Genomic DNA, 17,927 nt, shown 5'->3' on the forward strand with positions numbered 1-17,927 from the left:
CTTATTCTTCTTGCGTTCCCAGCACTTCAAATATGCATTGTGTAGCTTGTGAATGAAATAGACAGACAGATTCTGCAGCACAGAATTCTTTAACCCCGACCGCTCCATTAATAATAAATAATCCGAGAGTTCACGGTACCAGAAGCAAAACAAAAAAGAAAATTCAAGCAGTTAAGGACAAAGAAGGTAGAGAAAGGGTATAGAGACCAGGTTATTCCTGCGAGCTTAAACATAGACGAGTTGGACGAGTAGCGAGAGACGAAAGGGAGTCATTTAGAAGGTACCGTGAACCCCCTAGTGAAGGGGAAGATAGTGGTGAGACAACATTGAAGATACCGAGATAGAACTTGATATGGCAGAAAGTACAAAAACAAAACAAGCAACCCGTAGACAGTTCCCTGTCAGGGAAATGCCTAATCCTTCCTTTGATCCAGCCAATCTAGTGAGTGTAAATAATCCCCGTACAATAAGAGTTGATACCCCATGGAATCCCAATGAGATGATGGCCATTTTAAGTCAAATACCCGATCATAGAAAATCACCTGCTTCCTTTGTGGATCATCTAAGAAACACAATGCGCGTATATCACGCAGACTCACGAGATTTATGGGCAGTGATCCAGCAAATAATGACCCCAACCGAACACACCAGATTCTTAACAATTCTAGGACATCCGACACATAAAGCTCTAGCAAATATAATAGCAGACAATAGTGCAAGAGAAGAGGCTGTTTTAACCTTGCGAATACCCTTCAAAAAAAAACTGATTTGGCCAAAATCTTGGATGTAAGATCAAATCCATTGCTGAATCCATTAAAACCAATAACATGGACTGGACAGAAAATAATGCCAATCAAATGGCTCGGGCAGTAAGATATTACTGGAGGGATATAAAAAAGCCTTCCACCACAGTGAGGAATGTGGAGGAGTCACTGTGGTGGATGTTTATGTTAAAATATATTTTGTGTGGTCTGTTGCTTTTTATTTGTATGACTGACTTGGCAAATGAAATTAGAATTAGATTAGATTCCTTTATTGTCATTCAGACCTTTCGGTCTGAACGAAATTATGTTGCCTGCAGTCATACACAGAACCAATAAAAACAAAACATACAATAAACACAAATTAAACATCCACCACAGTGAGTTCACCAAGCACATCCTCACTGTGATGGAGGCAAAGTCTTAGTCTCCTTCCCTCCTTGTTCTCCTTCTGCGCTGAGGCAATCGATCCAGGCCGGAGTTGCCGCCCTCCAGTCCAGCGGACCTCCATGGTGATGTCGCCGCCGCCGAAAGCCGGAACGCCGTCTCCGCTCCGAGACGGCCCGCCACAGCATCAGCTCCGGGCAGCCGCCCCTGCACCAGGCCGCCGCCCCAGCTCCGGGTCCCGCAGTCTCCGCTCCAGGCCGCCGCCCCAGCTCCGGGTCCCGCAGTCTCCGCTCCAGGCCGCCGCCCCAGCTCCGGGTCCCGCAGTCTCCGCTCCGGGCCGCCGCCCCAGCTCCGGGCCCCGCAGTCTCCGCTCCAGGCCGCCACCCCAGCTCCGGGTCCCGCAGTCTCCGCTCCAGGCCGCCGCCCCAGCTCCGGGTCCTGCAGTCTCCGCTCCGGGCCGCCGCCCCAGCTCCGGGCCCCGCAGTCTCCGCTCCGGGCCACCGCCCCAGCCCCGGGTCCCGCAGTCTCCGCTCCGGGCCGCCGCCCCAGCTCCGGGTCCCGCAGTCTCCGCTCCAGGCCGCCGCCCCAGCTCCGGGTCCCGCAGTCTCCGCTCCGGGCCGCCGCCCCAGCTCCGGGTCCCGCAGTCTCCGCTCCGGGCAGCCGCCCCAGCTCCAGGCTGCTGCCCCAGCTCCGGGTCCCGCAGTCCCAGCACCGAGCCCCAGTGCATCAGCTCCAGGCCGCCGCCGAAAGCCAGAACGCCGCACCAGCAAGTCGGGCCACCGCTGCCTCAGCCCCGAAGACGGCCAGCCTCTCGCTGGTGAGTCCTGGCTGGCTCTGCCTCTGGAGCCTCGGGGTCAGTCGCAGGCTGGAGGCCGCCAGCTCCGCCATTAGGCCTCAGCGCAGACCGAGGCAGAGAAGCGGGATACGACACGAAAAAGTCACATTCCCCCGAAGGAAGAGACAGAGAACATGTTCCCCCCCCCAACACAACCCAACAAACTAAAACTTAACCAAAACAAGACAAAAAAAACAACAGAAAAAAGTAAAGACAGACGGACTGCAGGCGAGCCGCAGCTGTTAACAGCGCCGCCACTTCCGGAAATTCCTCGTATGTTGCAAAACATACTTAGACAATAGGTGCAGGTGCAGGAGTAGGCCATTCTGCCCTTCGAGCCAGGACTACCATTCAATGTGATCATGGCCGATCATCCACAATCTGGGGGAGTGGGCAAGTCCTTCCTCAATTGAGAGACCAAAACTGCACACAATAGTCCAGGTGTGGTCTCACTTAGGCCCTGTACAACTGCAGAAGGCCGGACCTCTTTGCTCCTATACTCAACTCCTCTTGTTATGAAGGCCAACATGCCATTTGCTTTCCTTACTGCATGCTTACTTTCAGTGACTGATAAACAAGAACCCCCAGATCCCGTTGTACTTTCCCTTTTCCCAACGTGACTCCATTTAGATAATAATCTGCCTTCCTGTTTTTGCTACCAAAGTGGATAACCTCACATTTATCCACATTAAACTGTATCTGCCATGCATCTGCCCACTCACCCAACCTTTCCAAGTCACCCTGCATCCTCATAGCATCCTCTTCACAGTTCACACTGCCACCCAGCTTTGTGTCATCTGCAAATTTGCTAATGTTACTTTTAATCCTTCATCTGAATCATTAATGTATATTGTAAATAGCTGCGGTCCCAGCACCGAGCCTTGCGGTACCCCACTAGTTACTGCCTGCCATTCTGAAAGGGACCCGTTAATCCCCACACTTTGTTTCCAGTCTGCCAACCAATTTTCTATCCATGTCAGCACCCAAACCCATATACCATGTGCTCTAATTTTGCCCACTAATCTCCTATGTGGGACCTTATCAAATGCTTTCTGAAAGTCCAGGTACACTACATCTATTGACTCTCCCTTGTCCATTTTCCTAGTTACATCCTCAAATAATTCCAGAAGATTAGTCAAGCATGATTTTCCCTTATTAAATCCATGCTGACTCGGACCGATCCTGTTGCTACTATCCAAGTGTGTCGCTATTTCATCTTTTATAATTGACTCCAGCATCTTCCCCACCACCAATGTTAGGCTAACTGGTCTATAATTCCCTTTTTTCTCACTCCCGCCTTTCTTAAAAAGGGAATAACATTAGCTACCCCCCAATCCACAGGAACTGATTCTGAATCTATAGAAAATTGGAAAATGATCACCAATGCGTCTACAACTCAGGTCCTGGGGATTTATCTGTCTTCATTCCCTTCAGTCTACCCAACACCATTTCCTGTCTAATGTGAATTTCCTTCAGTTCCTCCATCACCCTAGATCCTCTGGCCGCTAGTACAACAGGGAGATTGTTTGTGTCCTCCTTAGTGAAGACAGATCCAAAGTACCTGTTCAACTCATCTGCCATTTCCTTGTTCCCCATAATAAATTCACCTTTTCAAGTCTTCAAGGGTCCAATTTTGGTCTTAACTATTTTTTTCCTCTTCACATACCTAAAGAAGCTTTTACTATCCTCGTTTATATTCTTGGCTAACTTACCTTCGTACCTCATCTTTTCTCCCCATATTGCCTTTTAAGTTATCTTCTGTTGCTCTTTATAAGTTGCCCAATCCTCTGGCTTTCTGCTCATCTTTGCTATGTTATACTTTATTTTATTTTTATACTGTCCCTGACTTCCCTTGTCTGCCAGGGTGGTCCCTTACTCCCCTTGGAATCTTTCATCCTCAATGGAATTAACTGACCCTGCACCTTCTATATTGTTCCCCGAAATACCTGCCATTGTTGTTCCACTGTCATCCCAGCTAGGGTATCTTTCCAGTCCACTTTGGCCAGCTCCTCCCTCATGGCTGCATAGTCCCCCTTGTTCAACTGTAATACTGACACTTTCCAATTTACACTTCTCTCCCTCGCAAATTGTAGATTAAAACTTATCATATTATGGTCACTACCTCCTAATGACTCCTTTACCTTGAGTTCCCTTATCAATTCTGATTCATTACACAACACTAAATCCAGAATTGCCTTCTCCCCGGTAGGCTCCAGTACAAGCTGCTCTAAGAATCCATCACAGAAGTATTCCACAAACTCCCTTTCTTGGAGTCCAGTATCAACCTGATTTTCCCAGTCTACCTGCATGTTGAAATCTCCCATAACAACCGTAGCATTACCTTTACAATATGCCAATTTTAGCTTGATTCAACTTGCACCCTATGTCCAGGCTCCTGTATGGGGGCCTGTAGATAATTCCCATTAGGGTCTATTTACCCTTACTATTCCTTAGTTCTATCCATACTGACTCCACATCTCCTGTTTCTATGTCACCCCTTGCAAGGGACTGAATTTCATTCCTCACCATCAGAGCTACCCCACTCCCTCTGCCCACCTGTCTGTCTTTTCGATAGGAGGTATACCCTCGAATATTCAGTTCCCAGCCGTGGCCCTCTTGCAGCCACGTCTCTGTAAATCCCACAGTATCATACTTGCGCATCTCTAACTGAGCCTCAAGCTCGTCCACTTTATTTCTTATACTTTGTGCATTCATATACAACACTTTGACACCCCTCTCACACCGGTCACTATTGGCCCTGACCTCACTCTCTTATCCCTTCTTGAACTTTCCTTACCATTAATTCGTGAGTCTTTTGTAACTTTTCCTGTACTCACATCCCCTTTACCTCCATCTTTATACTCCCAATTAGTCAATTGGCTAATGAAGTATTATTGTATTGTATTGTATTTTATTCCCACTGGGCCTTAGGATGCATTTGGTCAGGCCATGTGGATTTATCCACATTAATGTACATTAAAACCACCAATACCCTCCATTGGTCATTTGTATATGGTCTAAGACATCACAACTTATTTACCTCCATTCCTTAGCTAAAACATGATAATATTCAGTTAATAACACCTCAATCTTGTGTCTCTACACAAAGATGGTCATGCTGATCTTTAAAGTGAGATCCTTTCCCTTGCCTTCCTTTTAATCTTAATATAGCCATATAATCTTTCAGGATTTCCCTTTATCTTGCCTACCAGATTAATTGTATTTCCTCTTTTCCCCTCCTCATTGCCTTCGTAAGTGTCCTCATGTACTTCATTTTCTCACAGATGAATTTGCCTGATCAAGGCAGCCTAAATCTGATGTGAGCTTCCTTCTTAATTCTGTCCAGAGGCCCAACGTCTCACTTCAACCAGGGTCCCCCCTAAAGTTGCCAGCCTTGCCCTTTACCCTAACAGGAACATGTTATCCCAGTACTCTTGCTATCTCATTTTTGTAAGCCACCTACTTGCCAGCTGTCCCCTTACTTGCAAACAGATTCTCCCAATTGACCTCTGTAAGTTCCTGTCTAATGCCTCCAAAATTAGCACTGCCACAATTTAGGACCTTAACTTGTGGGCCAGTCCTTTCCTACTCCATAACTACAGCAATAAAACTAATAGAATTACAGTCACTGATCACAAACTGCTCCCATGCTGATACTTCAGTCACTTGCCATATGTGCCATCTTTGGCTCAGGCCAGTTTAGGGAGCTCCTTAAATGTCCAGCTCAGTACTTCATCCCATCAGGATGATTTGTTTGATATTCTGCTAAATGAAAATCATCTTTAAGATTCTTATATTAACATGGTGGTCAGGCTGGGTCTGGGAAACGTTGTAACCATCAGGCTCGGGACGGGTTCAGCTGGCAAGGTCAGATCACCTTCACTTCAAGGTTTAATTTTATACCTGAGCAGATGTCTATTGAGAATCCAATTCAGTTAGGTTGACCTCCTGATCTTTCAGCTGCCCTCTCATGCTGCTGACACTTATGCAACCCAACTCAATATCTCTTTGTAAGAAACTGGAAGATAGTTGGTGTTTAAACTAATGGATGGATTACTTCATTAAATAACATCTTAAAGTGTTAGGGTAGCATTTGCTATCATTGTTTTCATCTCTGCATAGCTAACTTAATCCACTTTGTTGACTTTCAATTTCCTCTTCATCATGCATTGCTTGCAGCTATTTACATTGTGCACGGTTTCTCTAGGCTGCAGAGTGTTTCCTTATCAGATGCGCATATTCCCAAAAGTTGTAATGTGTGCTGGGTTCTTCTGAACTGTTCCACAGCTGTACAACATTTAATTCATTCACTCTCTCACACACAAAGTGTCAAGTTAAAAACTGTTTCATCAATTAGTGTCCAACTAGATCTGCAAGCAATGTACTATCAATCTCTCAGTAATGAACCATGTAACATATTGTAATTTCCCCGTCCTTAAAGGAACATAACCTCACAGCTATTGAACATACATTGCACTGCATCTCTCTATAACATGAAAGAAGTGAACAGTACCGTAAACCCTCGCTATTATGGCGCTCTTTATAATGGATTTCGGTTCTAGTTGATGGATCTACTGACCTTCGCAATCAACCTGGCGTGCACAATCAAATAAGATCAAATAGAACAAGTTGTCATACAACTTTATGCTGTGCACGCCATATACGCAAGAAGAAGAAGCCGTCACCTCCGGCCCGTAGTTTCCTTGGCCACTTACAGGTCTCGCCTTCTTCCACCTCTGCCACCTGCACCCCATCCGGCCACAGGCCACGACCATTGGCTCCGCCGATCATCACTTCTCCCCCGCCCACCAACAGGTCAGGGCCCTCAACTCACCTGGATTCCAGGCCCTGTTCCAGATCCCGAAGGTCTGAAGATGGGTCTCAACCAGAAACGTCACCTATCCATGTTCTCCAGAGATGCTGCCTGACCTGTTGGATTATTTCAGCACTTTGTGCCCTTTTGTGTATTAACCAGCAGCTGCTGTTCTTTTTCTACTACTGTTTGGTTTTTGGTTTGGTTTAGTTTAGTTTATTATCTCATGTACAGTGAAAAGCTTTTGTCATGTGCTAACCAGTCCCTGAATTTGGAGGTGTGCATTTTCACACCTATACCTCTTGCCTGATTGGAGAGACGAGGGGAGGAAGTGGCCGGGGAGCGACTCACCCTTGTTTATGCTTGTGACCTTGTCCAGCCTGCGTGAGGTGTATATGTAAGTGATATACAGATACAATGATACTCTATTACTCGGTAATCCCAAGAAGTGGCGGTACTGCCCAAGCAGCTGCAGCTCGCCTGCAGTCCATGTCTTTCTTCTTTTTGTTTTCTTTTTATCTTATTTTTAGTTGTGTATATGTGGGGGGTGGGGGAAACTTAAAAAAAATTTCTTCCCTCAACAGGGATGCGACCCTTTCCTTGTATCTATGTCTGCGCTGAGGCCTAACATCGTGGAGCTGGCGGCCTCCAACTGGAATCGACCTTGAGGGCTCCGGTCGCAGAGCCTGTGGTCTCACCATCATGGAGCTGGCTGACTTTGGAGGCTGTGGTGGCGCTGTAGCTGCGACCTGACTTCGGAGCTTCGGAGACTTCGGCCGCGAGCCCTGTGGACGGTAACATCGGGAGCTCGCGGGTCGGGTCGCTGGTTGGTGACCGATTTTCAGGAGCTGCCGCAACAGCAGCTTCGCCCGCCCCGAAACGCAGAGATTGCATCGGACCGTTCGCAGTGCTCAAAATCGCCATGGGATCTATCATCGCCCGGCGAGGGCTTCAACATCAGGAGCCTCAACGCAGCCTCCACCGCGGGAGAACAAGCAAGGAAGAGATAAGACTTTTTGCCTTCCATCACAGTGAGAAGGTGCCTGGAGATTCACTGTAATGGATGTTTGTGTTAAATTGTGTTCATTGTATGTTTTGTTGCTTTTTCTGTCATGACTGCATGGTACGAAATTTTGTTCAAACTTGTTTGAATGACAATAAAGGAAATTCAATTCAGTCTATCAGCAATAATCGATACCATTCCACATGCCCCCATGGTCTGTTATAATGAGGGTTTACTATACAGTGTAACTCTCATTGGGGACTCATATACACTGATAAGTCAGTAGAGGTCAATGAATGTTTAGTTACATTCAAAGATGTTAGCTTTTCTATCTGATTCCATACACATACCAGCTGGCAGCTGTTGGATACACTCAGCTGGCATTGCAACACAGTTGAAGCCCAACACCCATCTCAATGGAATCTCAGATTGCTACCTTCAAAGCATGGCTTATCACCAGTCTGTCGTTGCTTATTGCCAGCTAAGCGCAGTGTTCTGTAACAGGGTGCAGCCTACTGCCAAATTGTCCCTGCATTCCACTGTTGCCAGTGGTCTCAAATTTTGAACAATAGTGTTATGATCCGTTCTCCAGCAGACTGCAAGATCGTGTGATTCCCTGGCCTTAGAGAGTGCCAGTAGTTGTGGAGGAATAATCAGATGGTCTCTCTCAGGACAACAACATTTATGTCCCACCACTGGCACTCTTCCCCTCAGCAAGCTATCTCAATCTGTACACATTCATCGACAGATGATGCAGTCTGAATAGGGCCGTCTAGCCCCAGAACAGCTTTGTTTCCCTTCACAAACATCTGCAATCTCCATGACTGCAAGGACACAACTACGCAAATTGGAGAAACAGCACCTCATATTTTGCTTGGGCAGCTTACACCCCAGCGGTATGAACATTGACTTTAACTTCTAGTAACCCTTGCTTTCCCTCTCTCTCCATCCCTCCCCACTTCCCAATCCACCAACTAGTTTTACTGTCTCCGATTACATTTTATCTGTTTGCTTTATTGTTACCGTCTCCCAGCTAACGATGATCTATTCTACATTTTCCTTGAACTCCATTCCCTTTGACCTTCACACTTCCTTATCTATGTATCTCCCTTCCCCCTGACATGTATGAAGAAGGGTCTCGACCCGAAACATCACCCATTCGTTCGCTCCAGAGATGCTGCCTGTCCCGCTGAATTAGTCCAGCATTTTGTGTCTACCTTTGGTGTAAACCAGCATCTGCGGTTCCTTCATACACGACTATCCACCAACTCAGCTGAGCCTTTGTGTATAAGGGAGAAATGCTGAGGCAGGCAAAAGCAAATGGAACAGCAATACGAAGCAGGAAACACAAGGCGATTTGATAAAATGTTCAGTGTTATGTGATTAGATGTATATTCAGCCAAGAGGACCATATAAGCAATGGCCACATATAGATACAAGGAATAGGGTTTACCTATGTACACCTGCTTCTCCCCTCTTCTCCAATGTCCTACAGGAGGTCTGAGTTGACTCTTGACCCTTTACTTCTGCACATTATTGTGCTGGAATCCAAGGATCATCACTGAAGCGCCCATAGCAAAGAAGAAATAAGGTCAGAGTGTTGTTCAGGTCTCACCCACATTCCTCACACCATTTACAGCAGCATTCCTTGGGCTGACCTGCATTCAACTCCCTTTCAAAGGTGCAAGTGGCTGATTGATTGTTTCCAAAGTCCAAAGTCAGGGTTTGATGGTGCTGTAAAATCCGCCATTCCTGTTGGTGGCTAAAATTGTGTAAGAAACAGATATATGTGGTAGAATTTCAGCATGGAGCCTTAATATGAGTATTGCCTACAGGGTTAGTACCATCCATGTGCATAAAATATTGCCACAAACATGAATACGCCACACGCACAGAAATATGGAGAAGAATTGTCCACTGAGTCTGGTACTTGCACTAAAACTATCATTGCATTGGGAATCTGATTTAAACAGTCATCTGCAAACTCTGAGACCTAGACCTCTGTAACTGGATCCTTGACTACCTGACCCAGAGATTGCAATCATTAAGGGGTCAAAACATCTTCCGTGATAATTGACAATGCCCCACAAGACTACGGCCATAGTCCCTTGTTATACTCTCTATATACCCAAGGCTGTGTGGCCAAATTCTACTCTAATTTAACATGTTTGCAGATGATACGAACTTAGTGGGTCAGATCTCAAACAATGATGAGACATACTATAGGGAGAGAAGAGAGATTAGCAGCATGGTATCAGGACAACAACTTCTATCCTTAATGTCAACAAAATTAAAGAGTGGGTCATTGACTTCGTAAAGCAGAATGTAGCAACCGCCTCAGTTTACATCAGTGGTGCTGAAGTGGAGATGGTTGAGAGCTTCAAGTTCCTTGCTGTAAAGATCACTAATAATTTATCCTGATCCAACCGTATTGATGCTGCAGCCAAGAAAGTACAGCAACACCTGCACTCAAAAGGCTCAGGAAATTTGGCTTGTCTCCAATGACTTACAAATTTCTACTGGCACCATAGAGAGCATCCTATCCAAATGCTAGTCCTCGTGGTGTTGTGGGGAGTAGATATCTAATGCATGGTGTGATAACCACCTTTGTGCAAGACCACAAGGAATTGTAGAGAATTTTGGATGCAGCCCAGTCCATCACCCAAACCAGCCTCGCCCAATCAACTCCATCTATATTTCACACTGTCTCAGGGAAACAGCCAACACAATCAAGGACCACTCACACCACAATCATTCTCTCTTCACTCCTCTCCCATTAGGCAGAAGATACAAAAGCTTGAAACCAAGTACCAGCGGTTTCAAGAACAACTTCTTCCTGCTGTTATCAGAATGTTGAATGGACATCTGAATGCTGAGGATGAATTTCTGATCTTCTATTCTACCTTGTTGCTGCCCTTGCACTTTTTCTTATCTGCACTTTCTCTGTAGCTGTGTACTATTTTCTGCACTCTGTTTTTTGATCTCTTTTGCACTGCCTGATGTACATGTGTGATGTATAATTGCCTGGATAGCACATGAAGCAAATTTTTTAACTGTATCTTGGTACATATGACAATAATAAACAAATACCAAGAATTATATTATTCCTTCAATTATTTTTTTTATGTTTAGCCATTTAAGTTTTTTATTAAAACAGTAACAGGACAATATTCCAGTACTGTTTTGTGGCAGAAAATCTGTCAGGAAGAAAAATTCACGTGGACAATCCCAAAGATAATATAGTCCCCCTTCCCCCCTCCCCTCCCTCCAGCACCATCCACATCACACCCACATATACCTCATAGATGTCCTTTAGGTTCTTGACGTAGTCTCGTTCCCTGTTTATGATCTCATTGACGACATTGCTTCTCAGACGATTTTTCTTTTCACGGTCTGTGGAAGTCAGCTGTTTTTGTGGAGGTTGAGGTGGAGGTGTTACATCGACAGACTGGCTCTCACTGTATTCACCGTAGAAAACGTAGTCGTCCTTTTCTGCATCGTATCCTAACTTCAAGAACATAAAATAAAACTATCTTAACATCTTAAATGAACAAAATCTTCTAAAAACCAAGTCCATAACAAGACCTGAGAATACACTCATACCGATTATAATGTTATTTCCTGCACCAGCTCATGTTCATAAGATTACTGAAGTGGAATTAGGCTATTCAGCCCATCATGTCTACTCCACCATTCAATCATGGCAGATCTATCTTTCCCTCTTAACCCATTCTCTTACCTTCTCCCTGTAAAATTTGACACTTTTACAAATCATGACCCTATCAATCTCCACTTTAAAAATACCTAAAGTCTTGGTCTGTGGCTATGAATTCCACAGAATTACCACCTTCTGGATAAAGAACCTCCTTCCTAAAGACACAAGCTTTTATTCTGGGGCTGCACCTTCTGGTCCTAGACTCTCCCACTAGTGGAAACATCCTCTTAATATCCACTCTTATCCAAGGCCTTTCATTGTTCGGTAGGTTTCAATGAAACTCATCCTCATCCTTCCAAATTCATACAAGCCCAGAGCGGTCAGACGCTCATCATATGTTAGTTAACCCAATAACTCCTGGGACCACTCGTAAACCTCCTCTGGACCTTCTCCAAAGCCAGTACATCCTTCCTCAGATATGGGGCCAAAATGGCTCACGATATTCCAAATGCGGTCTGACCAGTGCCAAATAAAGTCTTAGCATTACACCTCAGTTGAGTAGATAAACACGGGGTCAGATCAGGAAATTTAATGTTTTACATTCTGTTTAGTTTCAGATCTGGCATTCGATCATCACTTTAACTAAAGTTGAAACATATATACCTGACCATGATCTCATCTCTTACCATCAGGAAGAACATACAGGAGTCTAAAAACCATGACCACTAGGTTCAAGAATAGCTTCTTCCTAACTATCATTAGGCTTTTGCACACTGCACAACACTAACCTTAACTATGAACTTTTATGGACTCTCTGGTTGCACTAAGGACTTTGAGTTCTTGTAGTACTGTGGTTATTAATTAATTGAATTGTTTTGTTTATTACATATGTTCCATTTGCAGGCCCATTAGGCTGCCGCAAGTAAGAATGTAATTGTTCTATTGTTGGTAGATATAACAATTAAACTCTCTTGATTTCCTCTTGATTCTTGACAGAGAGTGTAAAGGAAAGTACAGCACAGGAATAGGCTCTCCGACCCACAATGTCTGTGCCGAACATAATGCCGAGTTAATCTCCTCTGCTTGCACGTGGATTGATTTATTTCCAATCTTTGCACATCCATGTGCCTGTCTAAAAGCCTCTTACACACCATCTGCTTTCAACACCACCCCTGGAAGCATGTTCTCGGCAATATCCCACTTTCTGTGTAAAAACGTCCTGCACATCTCCTTTAAACTTTCCCCCTCTGACTTTAAAGTTACACCCTCTAGTCTTTGGCAGTTCCACCTGGAGGAGAAAGGTTCTGGCCGTCTACCCTAACTACTGTATGTCTCTCATAATTTGATATACTTCTAGCAGGATTGCCCTCAACCTCTGACACTCCAGAAAAAAACCCCACAAACTAATATGCTATTAATGTAATATCACTACCTTATCCTGCACTTAACACAAAATAATCATCAATAAAATATATGTATATAGACATACTTAGGTGAAGTTCCTGCCTGTAAGTTGAACCTTCTAGTGCCAAACAATTCCATATTGTAACAAGGTAATAAGCAAGAGAAAAGTAAAGCAGCACATGCTTGCGCACAGCAATACCCAGATAATATTCAGGCATATTCTGGAAACTTTCAAGAGAGAGCTAGATAGGGCTCTTGAAGATTGCGGAGTCAGGGGATATGGAGAGAAGGCAGGAATGGGGTACTGATTGTGGTTGATCAGCCATGATCACATTGAATGGCGGTGTTGACTTGAAGGGCCGTATGGCCTACTCCTGCACCTATTGTCTATAGTCTATTGTCTATGACCGAAAAGAACTATAATAGAATGTTAAACATTAAAATTGTTCCGTGAAAGTGTCAGGGAATGACCATTTTCAGCAAGGATGTTTAAGAAAGAACTGTAGATGCTGGAAAAAACAAAGGTAGACAAAAAAGCTGGAGAAACTCAGTGGGCGAGGCTGCATCTATGGAGCGAAGGAATGAGACGTTTTGGGCCGAGACCTTTCTTCTTTCAGTAAGAATGTCCATTTAACTTTCATGAGCATGGAATTGAATTGCCCCCCCCCCCCCCCCGTCAACCCCACTGTCAATACCTTAAGGCCACCATTGACCAGAAACGTAACTGGTTTTGTCAGGTAAATATAATGTCCACAGGAGCAGGTTAGAGACTCGAGTACCTGCACAAGTGAGTCACCTCCAAAAATGTATCTCCTGATTATAGTAGTCTACTGCCCCCCCCCTCCATCACTCAAGACTGTGTTTTGCGATCACACCTGCTCTTACAATTCCAAACCCTGCCCCATCGCTGCATGTACCCACCCCCCTCCTTCTATTAGGAGTTCACCCACAATCGCTTCTGTTGTATAAACATTTATCTCATTTCCAAGCGAAAAGATGGAGAGATGGAAGTGTCTTGGGGAGGAACACAGGAGGTACAGTGAGGAAAGAGAATTTAGAATAACATGGAGGGCAGGAGGAGTAGAAGAGCTGGGCAAGTGGAGAAAAGGGATGAAGGAAGAGATGAGATGAACGGAGGGAGCAGAGAATGGGTGAAAAAGAAGGGAAAGGGGAGGTGGAATATGGTGGCAAATAGGTTGGATGGCAAGCACACTGGTGAAACCATTCAGTAAGGAGGAAGATGATGGGAGACTCACCATGACAGGATTAACAACCAAGGCCAGTGGACCATAACAGGTTTTGCATTTTAATTTAAAGGCATGGAATTGCTTGTCATAATGCAGAATAAATAAAGAATTTTGCTGGGGACATAGACAAACCTTTGAAAACGTAATACATAAATAAAATAAATACCAAAATACCATGTGGGTGGCCCTCCCTTTTCTCCTTTCATTTATAATTTCTCATTTCTCTCCCATGTTTTATTTAACACTCTCTCATACTCAATACCAGTTCAATGCTCTTAAACATTCTTTAATTTAATCCTATAAAGTGTTTTTAAGCTGAAATAATGTAGGAAACCATCAAATGTTCTTCATTAGTTGTATGATTGTTTTGAGACATCCTGAGTATGAAAGGCATCTTAAACATTCTTTAATTTAATCCTATAAAGTTCTCCAAGCCTAAGAGGACTGATACTGGTTAAAAAAAAAGTGCTTCGGGGAAAGGGGAGGAGATCAATGGGAAAAGTGTGCCCATATTGACCACTATTCTCAAGCATGAGAGGTTATGGGGAGAACAAAAGAAATTCAGCAGAAGGGATGCAAATAAATGCTCTGATGAAGTATAATCTATCTGAAATATTAACTCTGTTCTCTCTGCATTCAAACTATGAGTTCCACTGAGCATTTTAAGTATTTGTTGTTTTTGTTTCCACAATACTCAGTCTTTTTGTTTTAAAAAAAGGTTAAAATGGTTTATCGCTAAAATGGAATAGGGAAAGTGGAAAATATTGATAAGAAATGGGAAAAGAAGCAAATTAAATGTTGGGAAAAGGGAGGGGTGGGGGGGGGGGGGGGGGATGGATGGACATGGATAATTGTTGGATTTGCTGCATTTATGTTTTCCATGGATGGAAAAATCAAATACAAGTGGGCATAACTTAGTGAGAGAGGCAATGTTTAAAGGAGATATGCAGGGTAAATTTTTTTACACAAAAGGTGGTGAATGTCTGGAAGGCACTGCTGGGGATGGTGGTTTAGGCAGATATGATGGTGGCTTTTAAGAGACTTTTGAATAAGCAGAGAATGGAAGGATATGGATTTTGTGGCGGTGTGTAAGATTTAGTCTTGGCTTCATGTTCGGCACATACATTTTGGGCCAAAGGGCCGGACCAGTGCTGTGCTGATCTCTATTCTATGTTCTATGCTCTAAAGTGTAGAAGGGAAAGCAACAGATCTCAAAAATCTTACAGTTTGATATCTTCCATCATTATCCACTAATAGACTTGCACAAACTGTTATACATATCTCAAAACATTGCAAACATTTTTTTCTCAAAGGACTTGCCAGAGCCCAGTGAATGTTCATTCTCCTCACCTTTCCAGCTCCCCTCTGTTCCAAAGCTGCCATTGTCCACACACTCTGGTGTCTATCAAAAGTTGTTTTTTTGCTGGTTAGCAACTGGCACCAAGGAGGGGCACAGGACGACAAAGATGCCCAGGGAATAATTAGGAAGCTGTGGCTCTCTGCCCCCTTCGACTATGACCAACCACCCAGGTAATTTATGGCACTGAAACGTGCTTCCAATTTCCACAGGAAACCACACACGTGAGTGTATCTCCAAGCTGTCTTTTGAGAGCCTTTATGCTTTGTCAAATGCTAACATGATATTTCCTCCTGCAGAATTGGGGAATTCTGAGGCTCCTGTAGCGTATCACAAAGAGAGGTTCACAAGCCAGAATCACATTTCACAATTAAGAGTACTTACAAATGAACTTAACCTCGACTTGACAAAGCCTATAGCTCCGGTCATTCTAAGTGGTGGTCAGAATGAATACTGAAAAGGCTCCAATTTCCCACATTAGGCTCTTGGATGTTAATCAAGTGACCAACTAGTTGACATGACCAAAACAGCTTTGCTTTAGCTTTGCTTAATGCCAGCACTGACTGTAAGTATACATTATAGCAGCAAATCATTCACTCAGGGTTGCACTTATACCACCCTGTGTTGTCATAATTGTACCATACAATGACTGGTGGGTAGGTCACTTCTGTAACCAGGTGTAGGACATTTTATCATCATAACACGGATACTTCAGCAATGGTTATATTTCACACATTTTAAACAAGTCAATTAAACCAAGAATGTTTCTTGATAGGGACAGGAATTTAATTTTGCATAATGACACAACTGTTTTTTTGTCCTATGATAGTTTCTTGAGAAAATTATTTGCTTATCAGCTGAATTATACCAAAAATAGTTTGTTTAGCTGTAGCATGCAATAAATCACACAGCAGTTTGAAATAGAGTGCAAATCATATTTCCTATAGTCAAATTCTAATTATGTCATAGACAACAGTGTATGATGTTTTGCTTTGACATCGTCTGTTTGTTCTGTCCGAGCAATTTGATTTTTCATCTCTCTGTTGTATTTTTGTTTCTCATATCAACTTTTCGAGTGTGTTTTTTTAATTCAGTGGTAGCAAGAGATTTACTGGGCTACATTCTTATGTGCCACTGTGTAGTCATAGAGGGATGCAGTGTGGAAACAGGCCGTTTGGCCCATCTTGCCACACCAGCCAACATGTCCCAGCTACACTAGTCCCACCTGCCTGCATTTGATCCATATCCCTCCAAACTTATTCTATCCATGTACCTGTCTAACTGTTGCTTAAACGTTGGGATGGTTCCAGCCTCAACTACCTCCTCTGGCAAGCTTGTTCCATACACCCACCACCCTTTATGTGAAAATGTTACCCCTCAGATTCCGATTAAATATTTTCTCCTTCACCTTGAACCGATGTCCTCTGGTCCTTCATTCTCCTATTCTGGGCAAGAGATTCTGGCAATCTACCCGATTTATTCCTCTCATGATCTTATACACCTATATAAGATCATCCCTCATCCTCCTGCACTCCATGGAATAGAGACCCAGCCTACTCAACCTCTCCCTATAGCTCAGGTCTTTTAGTCCTGGCAACATCCTTGTAAATCTTCTCTGAACCCTTTCAAACTTGACCATATCTTTCCTATAACATGGTGCCCAGACCTTCTGCTGATAATTATAATGAGTAAGAAACTGACACAAATTTACATGATGGTTTTCTTGCACCTGGTTTAAGTGAATTATGGAAAATGAAGGTTTAAAACGGTGCTGATCAAAACAGTATAGGACCTTTCTCAATACTGGATTGGTGACAAACTAACTCAGAATTTAGAAACAACAACTGTAGATGCTGGTTTGCAAAAACAGGACACAAAGTGCTGTAACAACAGATCAGGCAACATCTTTGGAGAACGTAGATCAGAGAAGTTTCAGGTCTGAGCATTATTCAGACTAATTCTTCAGATAGAATTTAATTTGATATGTGATGTGATTAAAATCTTATTGAATGCCTAGTTCTTACAGATTGTAAATATTGCAGGTTTTATCTATCACACTATCGCAAACAAAGATTTGCATGCAAAGATTTGTGTTGCACTTAACTGATTTCACCTTAAAATCATTGCCTTGTTAATATAGAACAAATGAGCAATCACTAGCTGGAGCATGCTGAAAATAAGAAGTGCTGGAAGTTCTCAATAGCACTGGTAGAGAGGAAATTGGAGCAGCCTTTTAGATCAATGGCTTATTATCAAGATACTTGGGTAAGTTGTGTATGTAGAGGTTGCTAGGTTTAACATTACATACTGACAGATAGAGAACGGAATGAGGAAGAGAGGGAGAGAGGGAGAGAGGGAGAGAGGGAGAGAGGGAGAGAGGGAGGGAGAGAGGTAGAGAGGGAGGGAGAGAGGGAGAGAGGGAGATTTTTGAGTATAGGAGTAAAGAGGTCCTTCTGCAGTTGTAC

General features: G+C 43.7%; 1 protein-coding gene across 1 annotated transcript in view; it reads right to left on the reverse strand.

Annotated features, from left to right (window-relative positions):
* Window positions 1–15,488, reverse strand: part of LOC116980138 (rho guanine nucleotide exchange factor 4-like) — a 60,604-nt gene extending 45,116 nt beyond the window's left edge. The window contains exons 1-2 of the mRNA XM_033032248.1: window positions 15,456–15,488; window positions 11,098–11,307 (exon numbers count right to left, since the gene is read on the reverse strand). Of these exons, the coding sequence (XP_032888139.1) occupies window positions 11,098–11,307; window positions 15,456–15,488 (243 nt within the window). The remainder of the gene's footprint in view (window positions 1–11,097; window positions 11,308–15,455) is intronic.
* Between the last annotated feature and the right edge of the window lie 2,439 nt (window positions 15,489–17,927).

Source organism: Amblyraja radiata, chromosome 13 (assembly GCF_010909765.2).
Source record: "Amblyraja radiata isolate CabotCenter1 chromosome 13, sAmbRad1.1.pri, whole genome shotgun sequence".
In the NCBI taxonomy this organism is placed as follows: domain Eukaryota; kingdom Metazoa; phylum Chordata; class Chondrichthyes; order Rajiformes; family Rajidae; genus Amblyraja; species Amblyraja radiata.